Genomic DNA, 15,938 nt, shown 5'->3' on the forward strand with positions numbered 1-15,938 from the left:
CCACAATGTAGTTTTCTATTATTATAACACAGTGGTTTGAATGATGTTTATAGTGTAGCGAGTCCTCCACAATGTAGTTTTCTATTATTATAACACAGTGGTTTGAATGATGTTTATAGTGTATGTGAGTCCTCCACAATGTAGTTTTCTATTATTATAACACAGTGGTTTGAATGATGTTTATAGTGTATGTGAGTCCTCCACAATGTAGTTTTCTATTATTATAACACAGTGGTTTGAATGATGTTTATAGTGTATGCGAGTCCTCCACAATGTAGTTTTCTATTATTATAACACAGTGGTTTGAATGATGTTTATAGTGTATGCGAGTCCTCCACAATGTAGTTTTCTATTATTATAACACAGTGGTTTGAATGATGTTTATAGTGTATGCGAGTCCTCCACAATGTAGTTTTCTATTATTATAACACAGTGGTTTGAATGATGTTTATAGTGTATGCGAGTCCTCCACAATGTAGTTTTCTATTATTATAACACAGTGGTTTGAATGATGTTTATAGTGTATGCGAGTCCTCCACAATGTAGTTTTCTATTATTATAACACAGTGGTTTGAATGATGTTTATAGTGTATGCGAGTCCTCCACAATGTAGTTTTCTATTATTATAACACAGTGGTTTGAATGATGTTTATAGTGTATGTGAGTCCTCCACAATGTAGTTTTCTATTATTATAACACAGTGGTTTGAATGATGTTTATAGTGTAGCGAGTCCTCCACAATGTAGTTTTCTATTATTATAACACAGTGGTTTGAATGATGTTTATAGTGTATGTGAGTCCTCCACAATGTAGTTTTCTATTATTATAACACAGTGGTTTGAATGATGTTTATAGTGTATGTGAGTCCTCCACAATGTAGTTTTCTATTATTATAACACAGTGGTTTGAATGATGTTTATAGTGTATGCGAGTCCTCCACAATGTAGTTTTCTATTATTATAACACAGTGGTTTGAATGATGTTTATAGTGTATGCGAGTCCTCCACAATGTAGTTTTCTATTATTATAACACAGTGGTTTGAATGATGTTTATAGTGTATGCGAGTCCTCCACAATGTAGTTTTCTATTATTATAACACAGTGGTTTGAATGATGTTTATAGTGTATGCGAGTCCTCCACAATGTAGTTTTCTATTATTATAACACAGTGGTTTGAATGATGTTTATAGTGTATGCGAGTCCTCCACAATGTAGTTTTCTATTATTATAACACAGTGGTTTGAATGATGTTTATAGTGTATGCGAGTCCTCCACAATGTAGTTTTCTATTATTATAACACAGTGGTTTGAATGATGTTTATAGTGTATGCGAGTCCTCCACAATGTAGTTTTCTATTATTATAACACAGTGGTTTGAATGATGTTTATAGTGTATGCGAGTCCTCCACAATGTAGTTTTCTATTATTATAACACAGTGGTTTGAATGATGTTTATAGTGTATGCGAGTCCTCCACAATGTAGTTTTCTATTATTATAACACAGTGGTTTGAATGATGTTTATAGTGTATGCGAGTCCTCCACAATGTAGTTTTCTATTATTATAACACAGTGGTTTGAATGATGTTTATAGTGTATGCGAGTCCTCCACAATGTAGTTTTCTATTATTATAACACAGTGGTTTGAATGATGTTTATAGTGTATGCGAGTCCTCCACAATGTAGTTTTCTATTATTATAACACAGTGGTTTGAATGATGTTTATAGTGTATGCGAGTCCTCCACAATGTAGTTTTCTATTATTATAACACAGTGGTTTGAATGATGTTTATAGTGTATGCGAGTCCTCCACAATGTAGTTTTCTATTATTATAACACAGTGGTTTGAATGATGTTTATAGTGTATGCGAGTCCTCCACAATGTAGTTTTCTATTATTATAACACAGTGGTTTGAATGATGTTTATAGTGTATGTGAGTCCTCCACAATGTAGTTTTCTATTATTATAACACAGTGGTTTGAATGATGTTTATAGTGTATGCGAGTCCTCCACAATGTAGTTTTCTATTATTATAACACAGTGGTTTGAATGATGTTTATAGTGTATGTGAGTCCTCCACAATGTAGTTTTCTATTATTATAACACAGTGGTTTGAATGATGTTTATAGTGTATGTGAGTCCTCCACAATGTAGTTTTCTATTATTATAACACAGTGGTTTGAATGATGTTTATAGTGTATGCGAGTCCTCCACAATGTAGTTTTCTATTATTATAACACAGTGGTTTGAATGATGTTTATAGTGTATGCGAGTCCTCCACAATGTAGTTTTCTATTATTATAACACAGTGGTTTGAATGATGTTTATAGTGTATGCGAGTCCTCCACAATGTAGTTTTCTATTATTATAACACAGTGGTTTGAATGATGTTTATAGTGTATGCGAGTCCTCCACAATGTAGTTTTCTATTATTATAACACAGTGGTTTGAATGATGTTTATAGTGTATGCGAGTCCTCCACAATGTAGTTTTCTATTATTATAACACAGTGGTTTGAATGATGTTTATAGTGTATGCGAGTCCTCCACAATGTAGTTTTCTATTATTATAACACAGTGGTTTGAATGATGTTTATAGTGTATGCGAGTCCTCCACAATGTAGTTTTCTATTATTATAACACAGTGGTTTGAATGATGTTTATAGTGTATGCGAGTCCTCCACAATGTAGTTTTCTATTATTATAACACAGTGGTTTGAATGATGTTTATAGTGTATGCGAGTCCTCCACAATGTAGTTTTCTATTATTATAATTCATCGAATGTTCCCGAATGCGCAGTGATATGTTCAGTTCAATGTTTAAGAAGCAGTTTAAAGCACAGCAGTGTATTGGCTATAAAGGTGCAGTCTTGTTACTGCCCATGCCCCTGGTTACCTTGGTGACTTCGATGATGGTTAAGACGTCTCCTTTGCTGAACGGCAGGTCCTGCTCAGCATCGCCCTGGAAGTTGTACTTGGCTATGCATTCGGTGCCAGCAGGCCACGTTGTCTGTGGATGAAGAGAGCACAATACAGTCACTAGGGGGAGCTGGAGAGACAGGCCCAGCAAACTGGAACAAAACAAGCTCAACTACATCATCTTTATTTAGACTAGACCAAAAAAACAAGTGGAGGAAAAAATGTTTGATAAAATGTTTTATGGGGCTGAAATACTTTGTAGCAATACTAAAATAATCTAGTTTGACAAATGTTTCAAGTAGAAGTCTTTATTAGGGGTGCACCGATGTGCTTTTCTTGGCCGATACGATAGCCGATGGTTATCTACCCTTATCAGCCGATACCGATAGGATACCGATAACAATAGATACTGCAGGTAAGCGATTGTAAACTACTAGAACCCATAGGACCTATACTTAAACTGTTTTATAATTATAAATGTTACAAAATCAATAGGTATTGTTTACTTGTTGCATTTACTTCAGGAAATTAAATACAAAGAATAACTTTTACAAGTCAAACAAAAATAACACTTTACATTTGTACTAGTAAAACACTTCTGTAGAACAATATATATATATATATATATATATATATATATATATATATATATATATATATATATATATATATATTATGTCAAACATTGCGTATTATAACTTCCACCTATACTGGACAGTAGAAAAGAAAAAGCAGCCTACACAATCTCAACCACAACGTTTGTTAAATTCTTATTTTAAGCATACACTGATTAAAAATGCAGCCCAACTTAAATGGTTCACTTAACCAAAAAAAGAAAAAAGTCATAAAAATATTAAGTTTCCGGTTACAAAATTCTGTCAAACTTGAATTTGTTACTTAAGAGACGCACAATAACACATTTCTACTTCAAAATGCCACCAAGAACAATGCAGATTAAGCAAGATAAACACAAATTACACAAGGTCCTTTTAAAGTACATTGATGATGATGATTATTATTATTATTATTATTATTATTATTATTATTATTATTATTATTATTATTAATAATAATATAAATCTGTAAATAATTTTACTGTTGTTCTGGCCTGTCATTCTGTGCTGGTTTTTATTTACTTACTGCATTTACATAGTGCTTTTTATGCAAAAGTGTTGCAAAGCACTGTACAGTACATAGCAGAAAAAAAGAACAAACCACAATACATTTGTATGGCATGTCACACATACAACTGCCACAGTCAGACCATTTAAATAACAGATTTAAATATCAGTATACACAATACAAAAACAACAACTTTAAAGTTGCATTAAAACCCACTAAGATAAGAAAGCCATTTTATAAAAGTGTGTTTTTAGTCTTAACTTGAAAACTAACGGTCCCAACTTCCCTGACAAACGAAGGCAGTGCATTCCATAATTTAGGAGCTTTTCAAGAAAAAGCCCTACCTCCCGCGTTGCTTTTAATGACCCTATGAATAACCAGCAGCTCTGCATCCTGTGATCTCAGAGTGCGGTTTGGAAGATATGTGGTCAGTAACTCTTGCAAATAACTAGGTGCTAATCCATTCAGGGCCCTGTAAGTTAACAGCAAAATCTTAATCAATTCTATACTGCACAGGGAGCCAGTGTAAAGAGGACTAAACAGGGGTAACATGTTCACTTTTTCTGGTTTTAGTCAGAATTCTAGCGGCGGTATTCTGAACAAACTGGTTAAACTGGCTGGCTCCTTTTGCATATTTGAAAATGAGCCAAAACCCTGCAGATTGTGGGGCTTTTAAAGGTAAATGCCTGGAAACACAGGGTGTATTATTCAAACAAGATGCATTTCTGATAAGAACACAAACCCTCACCCCCACCCTACACGACTGGAATTACAAGAACTCGGACATTAACAGAGGCTGCCAGATCTACAATGCAGTCCCTTTTCCAAAGGCTGTCTGTGAATCAGGCCGGACCCCACCTGTGTGTGTGTGACACTAACAATAATACAGGACTGAGGAGTAAGACGCTGTTTCAGTACAGCTCAAAGTTTATTTGATCTTTACTAATATCTGTATGCTAGCTCTACAACTGCTGTTACATTAACTATGTCATGCAGCAGCATTTAGAAGTATTTATTCTAATTTAAAATACTTCTAGGAAGTCACCCTTTCATATTTTAATTGATTCCTTTTCCAATTCAAACAGATAACAGAATTGGGGATTTGTCATTCACCAGCTACACACTGATCAATGATGTGCTTTCCTCTCTCCAAGTTTTTAAATGCATTTCTGTAGATCAACACTTTTACTGTAATTCTTAAGATCTATTCAACATCTGTGTATTTCTGTATTATCAGTGGCATTTTGAATGAATATCATTAGAATGAAAATGTTTTTTAATGTGGGATACATAACTCAAAGTGGTAAACTGGTGTATCAGATAATCCATAGTGGGCTTCTTTTCCCGATTCACCACACATCACTGTACATATTCATAATTCAACTGATGTGGATTTAGTCTAACATTCCGCGCATGAATGACTGACACACACACTGCCTGGCTATGTTTAAAAGGACGTTTGGGACTGTGGCAAAGTGGTGAGATATAGGTGAGTGCGTGCGGTGCAGGTACAAATCACATGGACAATTACTAACAGCTGCAAGGGTGTTTATTGATAAATTACAATATCCAGAGCCTTAAGGCAAAACACCTGTAAATAATAATGCTGGAAGTGATTACAGCAGATCGTGTATCACTTTGGTTTTATAAAATCCCACAGGTTTGACCCGCAACCAAAAAATCCAGTTTTATCACCCACACAAAGACACAAAACACAAAGACACAGTTCCTACGGTGCGTGATTTAAGTGCTTGTGGTGAAAAGACAGTTCTCAGTGGAAAGTGAAGTGCTGGTGTCCGGGTTTAATGCTGGCCTGTGGCTGCAGCTCCGGATCGTGTTAGTAACCTTTTAACAAACTAAACAAACAAACAACGTTTACAAGACAGACTAACAGAACACTCACTGTTTTTACATGCAGGGACTCCTTTCAGGTTCTTTCCTAACCATTCACAAAAGGAACAGATCATGTCCACTATGACCCTTATTTATATCCTCGCTCATGACCCCTAGGTTAACGAGCGCATCCGCTCCTCCAATCCTCTGATGCCACACCGTTAACCGTCTGGGTCACTGAGTTTGGATACCGTAGCTTCGCCCTTTCCTAAATGACCTCCACCTACCCCACGGAATAAATTGTCGTGCCATTTAGTTAAGGGTACTCTGTTCCCGTTACACAGTGCCCTCACAGGTCAAGAATCATTTGATCTCTGTCACAGGGACCCAGAATAGAACGTTCTGTTTCCTAATATATCCTTCTAGGGTGGGTACGTCATTTGCAATGTGGTAAAATAAAAAAAAATTGAGGCTGTTTTTCATGTAATTTACCTGAAATTAATATTTTAAAAAGTCAGGTGTGGTGGTAAAACAAATGGCAGTAACTAGAGTTTTACACATTGGATTAACCGTGTCTCTATACGACATTATCACAGTGACAACTCTCAAACTAACCATGTCTCTATATGACATTACCACAACTCTCAAACTGACCATGTCTCTATACGACATTATCACAACTCTCAAACTGACCATGTCTCTATAGGACATTATCACAACTCTCAAACTGACCATGTCTCTATAGGACATTATCACAGTGACAACTCTCAAACTGACCATGTCTCTATAGGACATTATCACAGTGACAACTCTCAAACTAACCATGTCTCTATATGACATTACCACAACTCTCAAACTGACCATGTCTCTATACGACATTATCACAACTCTCAAACTGACCATGTCTCTATACGACATTATCACAACTCTCAAACTGACCATGTCTCTATAGGACATTATCACAGTGACAACTCTCAAACTGACCATGTCTCTATAGGACATTATCACAGTGACAACTCTCAAACTGACCATGTCTCTATACGACATTATCACAACTCGCAAACTGACCATGTCTCTATACGACATTACCACAGTGACAACTCTCAATGCAGTGTTAATGCTTCCCTTCATTTTGTGTGTTCAGCAGGTATGATCATGTCTTGCTTGGAAAGGTTCCCTTGTATACGCTGGGCTGCAGGAGACCCTTCTGAAGAGCAAGGCAAGCTCTGTGTTGATTAGAGTTACTGTGATAATCACAGCTCTGCTATGTTTTACTATAATGCTTAGCACTGCTTTACTCACAATGGAGCACCAGGCTCTCAATTCACTGTGCATTCACATCTCTTCTGCAGAAAGCAGTGTATTAGCCTTTTAAACATGCATGATTGTATCTGTGAAACAAAAGGGAAAGGACCAGCTGTGTGACCAGAAGCTTCTTTATGAAGTGACTGATTCTCCTTGGGAGCAGATTTACAGTCACTATCAATACAAAGAGAGCCCTCAGAGAACAAAGAGGCTCTGTCCACTTGCTAAGGGGGGCTGGAGGACGTCTGGCCAGAGGAGCAAGGTCATTCCCCCCCACGCTACCTCAAAAAGTCACCCAAACAAGTCCAACACAGACATCATGCCAGCTAGTGTTACACACACTGGCAGCCCCGGAGTCCAACACAGACATCATGCCAGCTAGTGTTACACACACTGGCAGCCCCGGAGTGCAACACAGACATCATGCCAGCTAGTGTTACACACACTGGCAGCCCCGGAGTGCAACACAGACTTCATGCCAGCTAGTGTTACACACACTGGCAGCCCCGGAGTGCAACACAGACTTCATGCCAGCTAGTGTTACACACACTGGCAGCCCCGGAGTGCAACACAGACTTCATGCCAGCTAGTGTTACACACACTGGCAGTCCCGGAGTGCAACACAGACTTCATGCCAGCTAGTGTTACACACACTGGCAGCCCCGGAGTGCAACACAGACTTCATGCCAGCTAGTGTTACACACACTGGCAGCCCCGGAGTCCAACACAGACATCATGCCAGCTAGTGTTACACACACTGGCAGCCCCGGAGTGCAACACAGACATCATGCCAGCTAGTGTTACACACACTGGTGGCCCAAATTATCCCGGGTTTAAAAGGCATGTTGTATGCAGACAGGCTAAAATAATTGAATCTATTCAGTCTTGAACAAAGAAGACTACGCGGTGATCTGATTCAAGCATTCAAAATCCTAAACGGTATAGACAATGTCGACACAGGGGACTTTTTTGACCTGAAAAAAGAAACAAGGACCAGGGGTAACAAATGGATATTAAATAAAGGGGCATTCAGAACAGAAAATAGGAGGCACTTTTTTACACAGAGAATTGTCAGGGTCTGGAACCAACTCCCCAGTAATGTTGTTGAAGCCGACACCCTGAGATCCTTCAAGAAGCTGCTTGATGAGATTCTGGGATCAATAAGCTACTAACAACCAAACAAGCAAGATGGTCTGAATGGCCTCCTCTCGTTTGTAAACTTTCTTATGTTGTTATGAGTGCAACACAGACTTCATACCAGCTAGTGTTACACACACTGGCGGCCCCTATGCTGTGTGGGTGTGATCAAGTGCTAAAGGGGTGAACAGCCAGAGAACCAGCGAAGTTTTATCAGTAGGGAAGTTACATTCAGTTCAATGTCCTTAATGTTAAACTTTAGGATAAAACACTTTTAAATGTTTTAATATCTTGCCAATTTTTGTAATTAAAAGCCCTCCAGAGTGGTTAATTTTTTTTAATGCACTACAACATTAATGTTGATGAGACTGATGTATATACGCTGAATATTTGTGTGTATATTGAAAAGCGTAAATATTGAATGAATAACACTGCACTGGTGGTGCAATTGGCAACCTCATTTCTTAATCGATTATCACAGACGCATTGATCTACAATAATCCATGCATCAACAATATTCATTATTCAAAATCAAGAACAAAACAGAATTTTTATCAGACGATCCAATAACTAACGCTGCTGTGCATATTATTTAAACAGCAAGGCACAGCTTACATTCAAACGAGAACACTTTGTATTTAAAAAAATAATATAATCTGAAGTACTTGAGTTCAATTAACATGCATGCGACCTCAACATATGCTCCTGAATCAATACTGATTTTTAACAGAATTCACTTGGATCTGAAATATGCTTGTTCATTAACAATACTGTCTACATTTGATGTCAAAAGCATGTATCGACACGAAATCCAACACATTGCTACACATCACCTTCCCATCCTCGCTCTCCTTTACTCCACAATTACCAATGTGTGTCACTCTTCCATTTTTACAATAAAATAATTGTGCAGCTTTCATTTTTATATAGTAGAAAATGTAAATAAAATATGAACACTTCTCACAATCCCCTGGTGGGCGAGTAAGAGAGTATGAATTCGTCATGCATGCTTTACACATGCAAAGGAACATGGAATGAATTGGGGTAATTAAACCCACCCCTATATTAATAGGGCTGAACTCAAAATGAATGACTTCAGAACTCAGAGGAAGTGCACAAGATATCCAGGTGTTATTCCTGCGGCATTCAGTCAAAATTTATTAGGAATTTGTGGACGTTATTTTTAAATGTTACCGATTAAACAATTTATGTACTGTGTAAACACAACAAAATAAACACGTTTAAAAGCTGAAATCCCTAAACATGATGGTAAAACACCCCATCCAGTGTCAGTGATACAACCTGGAGCCCATCACACACCCCATCCAGTGTCAGTGATACAACCTGGAGCCCATCACACACCCCATCCAGTGTCAGTGACACAACCTGGAGCCCATCACACACCCCATCCAGTGTCAGTGACACAACCTGGAGCCCATCACACACCCCATCCAGTGTCAGTGACACAACCTGGAGCCCATCACACACCCCATTCAGTGTCAGTGCTAAAGTGTGGCTGTTACTGTGGGCATGGAAAACAGTATGGCAGAGAAGGTATTTTGATGTAAAATATAAAAAAAAAAGGATTCATTTAAATGTCCTTTTAAAAAGTTCAGTCAAAGGGCTCGAGTGGCGCATCCAGTAAAAGGCGCTCCGTGTGGAGTGCAGGATGTGGTCTATAGTCTGGACGTCGCGAGTTCGAGTCCAGGCTATTCCTTTGCTGACCGAGGATGGGAGCTTTCAGGGGGCGGCGCTCAATTGTCCAAGCGCCGCCCAGGGGGAGGGAGGGTTTGGTTGGCCAGGGTGTCCTCGGCTCACCGTGCACCAGCGACCCCTGTAGTCTCGCCGGGCGCCTGCGGGCTTGCCTGTAAGCTGCCCGAGAGCTGCGTTGTCCTCCGACGCTGTAGCTCTTGGGTGGCTGCATGGAGGGTCCGCAGTGTGAAAAAAAGCGGTCGGCTGACGGCACACGCTTTGGAGGACAGCGTGTGTTCGTCTTCGCCCTCCCGAGTCAGCGCAGGGGTGGTAGCGGTGAGCTGAGCCTAAAAATAATTGCTAAATTGGGGAGAAAATAATAAAAATAATTGGCAACGACTAAATAATTTTTTTTTTTTAAATTACCTAAACTTTAGATACAGCAGCCGCAGAATGTGTTCAGTAAGTCATTATTATTCTCTGCAGGGGGTGTTACTGAAGACTACTGTCCATTCATACATCTGTCACACTTTATAATCGCTTATGCAATTCTATTGGTACCATAACCCTGGTGTATATCAGGCAGCCAGTCTGTCAGGCTTGTACACATGCACATGAAGGGTGTAGGATATGGTCCTTTATGATACTGATGCCTCTGATTTGGGATTTGCAGTTTCACGTTGTACAAGATTGTCCTAAGATTGTATTTCTTTGTGATTTGGTCCTGATCACTCTGGTCTATGGAAGAAATGCAAATAGTATACAGTTTTACAAAATTCTGGGTAAACATGGAAGCTTTAATCAAAAATCCAGTACAGCAGAACGCTGCAGATCTGACCGTCGCATAACCGCCCTGATCAATTAACCACCGCTAAATAAATAAATAAACAAATATTAAAATTAGGCTACGAGAGTAATGGTTGGTACTGGCAGCAAGTTCCCCTTTAAGAGAGACGGGCTGTGTGCGTGTGTCAGTCAGCTGTGTGTAGCAGTGACGTTTCAATACACCAGAAAGCTTTGTGTTTTACTCTTTTTCTGTGCAATGTGTTTATATGATGGAGCGCACAGTTGTAGATATTGGCAGCGTGTTGTTGTAGCTTTTAAATGCATTTTAATTAAACAAAGCAAGCTTCATAAACGCAATGCTTACCGGCCATTTGTTTAAAATAGCCGAAGCAATATTTAAACCGAGCTTCTTATCGGCTGTTGGCACTATCAAGAAAGAGCGCAAAGTACCGTGACAGAGATATTAAGAAAGCAGAACCAGGGAGGCAGGGACTTCTAGAGTTAAGAAAGAAGCCATCAGTTGCAGGTTACTGTACATTTACAGTTTGTTTTGAATTATTTATTTTTTTTAAGCTTTGCGTGGAGATGGCTTATAGTAAACCGCATAGCAACACTGTGTACTGTAGCCTAATTCATCTTGTTTACGTTTGCATACTTTTAAAGCAAAGAATGTCCCTGTGTTTAAAGCAGTTTGAGTGTTGTTTTTGTTCACTAACCTATTTATGCATGTGTAAATGTAATTTTCTATAGATGTTCACAAATCCGACTTGTTCACATATTCGCCTACACCCCAGTCCACAGGAGGTCGGATATGCGACGTTGTACTGCACTGTGAACCTGCATACACCTGCGCTTCCCGAGATAAGGAATCTACTTGGCAGCAGCTTTGTTGTGTTTGGACTGCAGTGACTACGGGTCATTTTCTAATCCATTTTTAGCCATCTATAAGCCTGTGCATTATAGAATGTATTTTTTCACACACTGCACATGAAAAACGCACCTATAAGCCTGTGCATTACTATAGAATGAATTTTTTCACACACTACACATACAACACTCATTTCATACAGAGGATTAACATGCGGTGCTGACTGACTCCAAATCCCAGTACTGTTGTTTGTCTCTTCAGCATAAAGAGCGCATGCCTCCAGAGTTAACACACATGCGAGCGTCTCCCAGACATTGCGAGCCCCCCTTCTGAACGGTTTAGATGAGCGAGCGTCTCCCAGACATCGCGAGCCCCCCTTCTGAACGGTTTAGACTGCATGAGCGAGCGTCTCCCAGACATCGCGAGCCCCCCTTCTGAACGGTTTAGACTGCATGAGCGAGCGCCTCCCAGACATCGCGAGCCCCGAGCCCCCCTTCTGAACGGTTTAGACTGCATGAGCGAGCATCTCCCAGACATCGCGAGCCCCCCTTCTAAACGGTTTAGACTGCATGAGCGAGCATCTCCCAGACATCGCGAGCCCCCCTTCTGAACGGTTTAGACTGCATGAGCGAGCATCTCCCAGACATCGCGAGCCCCCCTTCTGAACGGTTTAGACTGCATGAGCGAGCATCTCCCAGACATCGCAAGCCCCCCTTCTGAACGGTTTAGACTGCATGAGCAAGCGTCTCCCAGACATCGCGAGCCCCCCTTCTGAACGGTTTAGACTGCATGAGCGAGCGTCTCCCAGACATCGCGAGCCCCCCTTCTGAACGGTTTAGACTGCATGAGCGAGCGTCTCCCAGACATCGCGAGCCCCCCTTCTGAACGGTTTAGACTGCATGAGCGAGCGTCTCCCAGACATCGCGAGCCCCCCTTCTGAACGGTTTAGACTGCATGAGCGAGCGTCTCACAGACATCGCGAGCCCCCCTTCTGAATGGTTTAGACTGCATGAGCGAGCATCTCCCAGACATAATGTTATTACAATGCTGCAATTGTAAAAAATTATGCTATTTATACTTATATAATGCTGTCATTGGAAAGAAAATGTTATGATGTGATCTATATTATAATCCTACAATTGTAAACATTGTTGTTATTTTGTTAAAGTTCTATTGAAATACTGTATTTCCTTTTTCATAATAACAAAAAAGTGTGTATTTTAAAATAGCAAAAATTGTTTTGAAAACATCCACATTACTTATTTGAGGGATAAGAATGAAAAAAAAAATTTGGAAATTGCCAAAATAAAAGGGGCAGCTGGGTGGTTAAATAATTGAAATAAAGATATAGTGTGCAAATGCATGGGCTCAGCAGGCTTCAGTGTTTTGGAATGGCTGTGTATGCCTTTGCTTTATGTTTAAATTGAAGAAAAAGTCTTGGGAGATGGTACTGCTGGGATCTAAAGGACACAGTTCATGTGGGAGAAGTTAGACAACAAGCAGTCAAAGGGTTGAAGAGCATAGACAGCAGCGCTTTACCAGGCAAACTAAAACTCTGGTGTTTTCAGTTTGGTCTACTGCCGAGGTTGCTGTGGCCACTGACTGTGTATGAGGTTTCTTTGACAACAGTAGAGAAGCTGGAAGCTTTAACCAGTTCATACATCAGGAAATGGTTGGGAGTTCCACTCTGCCTCAGCAGAGTGGGACTTTATGGTAAAGAAATACTGCAGCTACCAATCTCCGCTCTAACCGAGGAGTTTAAGTGCGCCCAGGTCTGACTGGAAATGACATTAGTAGTCACGAGACAAATGCGTAAGGGAGGCAGCACCCGTGTTAAAAATTGGAAGAGGCAAAGAAAGCCGTGGAAGCCTTCGAATCGGTGATATCATGGGGCAAGTTCAGCATGGAAGAGGGGGTCTTGGTCTCAGTTCACCTCCTCCTACATGGCACAAGGCAGCCCCAGCTCAATGGAGGAAGCTGGTAGTCAACGAGGTGCAAAAGCAGAAGGAGAGGATGAGGTGCGTAAAGGCCGTTTCATAGGCCAAGCAGGGAGAATGGATGAGATGGGAGAGTGTGGAACAACGCAAGATCAGCTAGCAAGATCCATTGACAACGGAACACAGAAGGATCAGTTTCTTCATCAGGTCAACATATGATGTTCTCCCATCACCACAGAACCTAAACCTCTGGGTAGGAGAGGATCCCTTATGTCCTTTGTGTTCATCACCTGCAACTGTAAGGCACATTTTAACAGGATGTAAGGTGGCTCTTAGCCAAGGACGGTTTACTTGGCACCATGACCAGGTGCTGCAATGTTTGGCCTTAGCATTGGAAGACAAGCATAACATGACCAATAAGTTGCCACCAGTTCCATCAAAACATTACACATTGTCGTCCGGGGGGAGGGAGGGTTAGGTCGGCCAGGGTGTCCTCGGCTCACCGCGCACCAGCGACCCCTGTAGTCTGGCCGGGCGCCTGCGGGTTTGCCTGTAAGCTGCCCAGAGCTGCGTTGTCCTCCGACGCTGTAGCTCTGAGGCGGCTGCACGGTGAGTCTGCAGAGTGTAAAGAAGTGGGCGGCTGACGGCACACGCTTCGGAGGACAGCGTGTGTTCATCTTCTCCCCTACCGAGTCAGGTGGTAGCGGTGAGCTGAGCCTAAAAATAATTGGGCATTTCAAATTGGGGAGAAAATAATAAAAAAAAATAAATTGGCAACGACTAAATTTAAAAAAAAAAAAAAAAAAAAAAAAACCATTACACATAAAAGACAACATTCCTTCGCCCAGGAGAGCAACCACCAAGAAAAGGTGTTAAAACCAAGTCTCGCCCAGGACAACTGGAAGCTGCTGGAGACTGGAAAATGCTGGCAGATGTTGGTCAACGGCTTATTTTTCCACCTGAGATTGCCAGCACTAACCTTCGACCAGATATTGTCTTGTGGTCTGGATCAGCACGCCTTGTTCACCTGGTAGAGTTAATAGTGCCATGGGCGGATGCTGTAGATGAGGCATACGAGAGGAAGAAACTGTGGTATGCTCAACTAGCCGCTAAAGCGGAACAACGAGGATGGAGAGTCTCTGTTTCTCAGAGACGTCGGATTCAGTGGCCAAGAATTGCGTCGCACAGTGAAGAACTTATCTGAAGCAGCAGAGAGAAGCAGCAACTGGCTGTGGTTGAGACTGAAAGATTCTGGTTGGGGATCTCAAGCACACAAGAGAAAGAAAGAAACGCTGATATACGGGTAAGTAAGCTGGGCTGAGTTGAGTGGGGGATGGAGGGGGTGATGCTGGGATGCCAGAATCACCATCAAGCCCTCTTGAGGTGTCGTGGGCTAGTTGACAAAACACTGAGGATGGAAGGTGCCCACTTGAAGACCCCAGAGATGTACCCTACTTAGCTCAATCCAGATGGTTGTCATGCTGATGCACTGGGAAGACCGCACTGTGGTTGATCCCCGGAGCTAGCATCGCAGCAGTTGTGTGTGCTGATGCGCTAGGGAGGCAAAATAAGCTGATCTCCGGAGCCAGCATTACAATTCAGCCATCAACACCTGGCAGAAGGATATCTACATCATCATATGGAAGGGAATGCGAATGGATGGAGACACAGATCACATTAGTTTATTGTAAAGCTACATCTTAGTTGGTGCTTATCTTGGCGACAGCCGATTTCAAATCAGCATGAAGTTTTAACATCTACTCTCATGTAATGGAAATCATTAAAACCTCACAGCATGTGGTCAGCAATTCATTTCTTATTGTCCACAGGGGGTTATATTGGAGGCATCTGTCAGTTCGTACAGAGATCCACACCACTTCTACCGCTATGCTGTGCTCCAATTTCTCCAAGAGATGTATGTATTTGATATTGTTTAATTAAACATCGGAAAATTACTACAGTTCAGAATTAAAACACGACAAGATAAAATGCCGCTTTAAAACAAAATGCAAAAGGAACCAAGCACAGATTTGTGTTTCTTGCAGAGGATGAGGAAACCACAGCATACCAGCTCAGCAACACTGACTCGTGTTCAAGTCAGATAGGGCTCCCCCCCCTCCCCCTCAACACATTCTATCTTTACTTCCGTTACCCCCGCCCCCCCTTTATTTTTGTTAAATGCTAAATTTGCAACGGTGCAATGATGTTTGCAAACAAGGTGCAAACCAGAGCTCTACAAAGGAAGGTGCAGGTAGCACAGGAAGTCTCTGAGCTAGTGCTCTGAAGGGCGGAGCAGACAGCCCAGGAAGTCTCTGAGTGAGTGAAGGGAGGGGAGGGAGCT

At 41.0% G+C, this 15,938-nt stretch overlaps 1 protein-coding gene across 1 annotated transcript in view; it reads right to left on the reverse strand.

Annotated features, from left to right (window-relative positions):
• The window catches only part of csk (C-terminal Src kinase), an 82,108-nt gene that overhangs the window by 20,069 nt on the left and 46,101 nt on the right, over positions 1-15,938 (reverse strand). Inside the window, exon 4 of the mRNA XM_058998386.1 lies at positions 2,895-3,008. Coding sequence (XP_058854369.1) covers positions 2,895-3,008 — 114 coding nt within the window. The remainder of the gene's footprint in view (positions 1-2,894; positions 3,009-15,938) is intronic.

Source organism: Acipenser ruthenus, chromosome 24, assembly GCF_902713425.1.
Source record: "Acipenser ruthenus chromosome 24, fAciRut3.2 maternal haplotype, whole genome shotgun sequence".
Lineage (NCBI taxonomy): Eukaryota > Metazoa > Chordata > Actinopteri > Acipenseriformes > Acipenseridae > Acipenser > Acipenser ruthenus.